Source organism: Branchiostoma floridae, chromosome 13 (assembly GCF_000003815.2).
Source record: "Branchiostoma floridae strain S238N-H82 chromosome 13, Bfl_VNyyK, whole genome shotgun sequence".
Lineage (NCBI taxonomy): Eukaryota > Metazoa > Chordata > Leptocardii > Amphioxiformes > Branchiostomatidae > Branchiostoma > Branchiostoma floridae.
In genome coordinates this window covers 2,790,211-2,793,022 of record NC_049991.1, presented here as the reverse complement: position 1 = coordinate 2,793,022, position 2,812 = coordinate 2,790,211, and the positions used below count along the sequence as shown (strand labels likewise).

The 2,812-nt window shown below is 44.5% G+C and overlaps 1 protein-coding gene across 1 annotated transcript in view; it reads right to left on the bottom strand.

The window, feature by feature from the left end:
* LOC118429330 (centrosomal protein of 95 kDa-like) overlaps positions 1 to 2,812 on the bottom strand; it is a 17,360-nt gene that overhangs the window by 7,757 nt on the left and 6,791 nt on the right. The window contains exons 7-9 of the mRNA XM_035839810.1: positions 776 to 988; positions 373 to 492; positions 28 to 91 (exon numbers count right to left, since the gene is read on the bottom strand). Coding sequence (XP_035695703.1) covers positions 28 to 91; positions 373 to 492; positions 776 to 988 — 397 coding nt within the window. The remainder of the gene's footprint in view (positions 1 to 27; positions 92 to 372; positions 493 to 775; positions 989 to 2,812) is intronic.

Here is a 2,812-nt window from a genome sequence, read left to right as displayed (position 1 = left end):
ACTACTGGTGTCTGTCTCATAGTCTACAGCACTGTCACTGTGCTGGGACAACTCTTCATCCTCTCGTACCATCAGCTGACGAACCTCCTCACTAAGGAAAATAGAAAACATTACACACTACTACTGGTGTCTGTCTCATAGTCTACAGCACTGTCACTGTGCTGGGACAACTCTTCATTCTCTCGTACCATCAGCCGACGAACCTCCTCACTAGAAAATATAAAACATTACACTACTACTGGTGTCTGTCTCCCCACTGGTGTCTGTATCTGTCTCATAGTCTACAGCACTGTCACTGTGCTGGGACAACTCTTCATCCTCTCGTACCATCAGCCGACGAACCTCCTCACTAAGGAAAATAGAAAACATTACACACCACTACTGGTGTCTGTCTCCCCACTGGTGTCTGTATCTGTCTCATAGTCTACAGCACTGTCACTGTGCTGGGACAACTCATCATCCTCTCGTACCATCAGCCGACGAACCTCCTCACTAAGGAAAATAGAAAACATTACACACTACTACTGGTGTCTGTCTCATAGTCTACAGCACTGTCACTGTGCTGGGACAACTCCTCATCCTCTCGTACCATCAGCCGACGGACCTCCTCACTAGAAAATATAAAACATTACACACCACTACTGGTGTCTGTTTCCCCACTGGTGTCTGTATCTGTCTCATAGTCTACAGCACTGTCACTGTGCTGGGACGACTCTTCATCTTCACGTACCATCAGCTGACGAACCTCCTCACTAAGGAAAATAGAAAACATTACACACTACTACTGGTGTCTGTCTCATAGTCTACAGCACTGTCACTGTGCTGGGACAACTCTTCATTCTCTCGTACCATCAGCCGACGAACCTCCTCACTAAGGAAAATAGAAAACATTACACCACTACTGGTGTCTGTCTCATAGTCTACAGCACTGTCACTGTGCTGGGACAACTCTTCATCCTCTCGTACCATCAGCCGACGAACCTCCTCACTAGAAAATATAAAACATTACACACTACTACTGGTGTCTGTCTCTCCACTGGTGTCAGTATCTGTCTCATAGTCTACAGCACTGTCACTGTGCTGGGACAACTCTTCATCCTCTCGTACCATCAGGCGATGAACCTCCTCACTAGAAAATATAAAACATTACACCACTACTGGTGTCTGTCTCCCCACTGGTGTCAGTATCTGTCTCATAGTCTACAGCACTGTCACTGTGCTGGGACAACTCTTCATCCTCTCGTACCATCAGCTGACGAACCTCCTCACTAAGGAAAATAGAAAACATTACACACTACTACTGGTGTCTGTCTCATAGTCTACAGCACTGTCACTGTGCTGGGACAACTCTTCATTCTCTCGTACCATCAGCCGACGAACCTCCTCACTAGAAAATATAAAACATTACACACTACTACTGGTGTCTGTCTCTCCACTGGTGTCAGTATCTGTCTCATAGTCTACAGCACTGTCACTGTGCTGGGACAACTCTTCATCCTCTCGTACCATCAGGCGACGAACCTCCTCACTAAGGAAAATATAAAACATTACACCACTACTGGTGTCTGTCTCTCCACTGGTGTCCTCTGTCTCATAGTCTACAGCACTGTCACTGTGCTGGGACAACTCTCCATCCTCTCGTACCATCAGGCGATGAACCTCCTCACTAGAAAATATAAAACATTACACCACTACTGGTGTCTGTCTCCCCACTGGTGTCAGTATCTGTCTCATAGTCTACAGCACTGTCACTGTGCTGGGACAACTCTCCATCCTCTCGTACCATCAGGCGATGAACCTCCTCACTAGAAAATATAAAACATTACACCACTACTGGTGTCTGTCTCCCCACTGGTGTCTGTATCTGTCTCATAGTCTACAGCACTGTCATTGTGCTGGGACAACTCTCCATCCTCTCGTACCATCAGGCGATGAACCTCCTCACTAGAAAATATAAAACATTACACCACTACTGGTGTCTGTCTCCCCACTGGTGTCTGTATCTGTCTCATAGTCTACAGCACTGTCACTGTGCTGGGACAACTCTTCATCCTCTCGTACCATCAGGCGATGAACCTCCTCACTAGAAAATATAAAACATTACACACCACTACTGGTGTCTGTCTCCCCACTGGTGTCTGTATCTGTCTCATAGTCTACAGCACTGTCATTGTGCTGGGACAACTCTTCATCCTCTCGAACCATCAGGCAACAAACCTCCTCCAGGGCTCGAAATAATGGGTGCATGTGCACCCTGGGGCACCCAAAATTGGAGCTGTGCACCCAATTCTTTTCTTTTCACAAGGTGCACCCAAATATTTTTTTAGGTTGCGTATGTAAAGATATCAAAGTATACTAGTACATGTCATATTCTTGACATCTAAGCATTAAAAATGATAATAAAAATGCCTACCATCATTATTCATGGTACTTGTGTAAGAATTTGATAGCTTGTAACTAAGTTTTATTACTAGGTTATTACTTCAATTTAAGTGGTGCACCCAAAAATTTTTTGGTGCACCCAATTTCTTAAGTTGGGTGCACCAGTGCACCTAATCCCAAAAATGAATTTCGAGCCCTGTCCTCACTTAGGTGGGCAATACAATGGGAAAGATGAACCTAGAATGTGTTATTCTACTTCAATATTATGAATGAGTATATGATTTTATCTGCACATTCTTGCCCAAATGGGCTAAATGCAGTACCGTTAGTAGTCACATGAAGCATTAACATAAATCATTACATAACACAAACTGCAAAGAAACATTTGTTCAGAAATCTATCCTACATGTAAAACCCCATCTATTTGTGT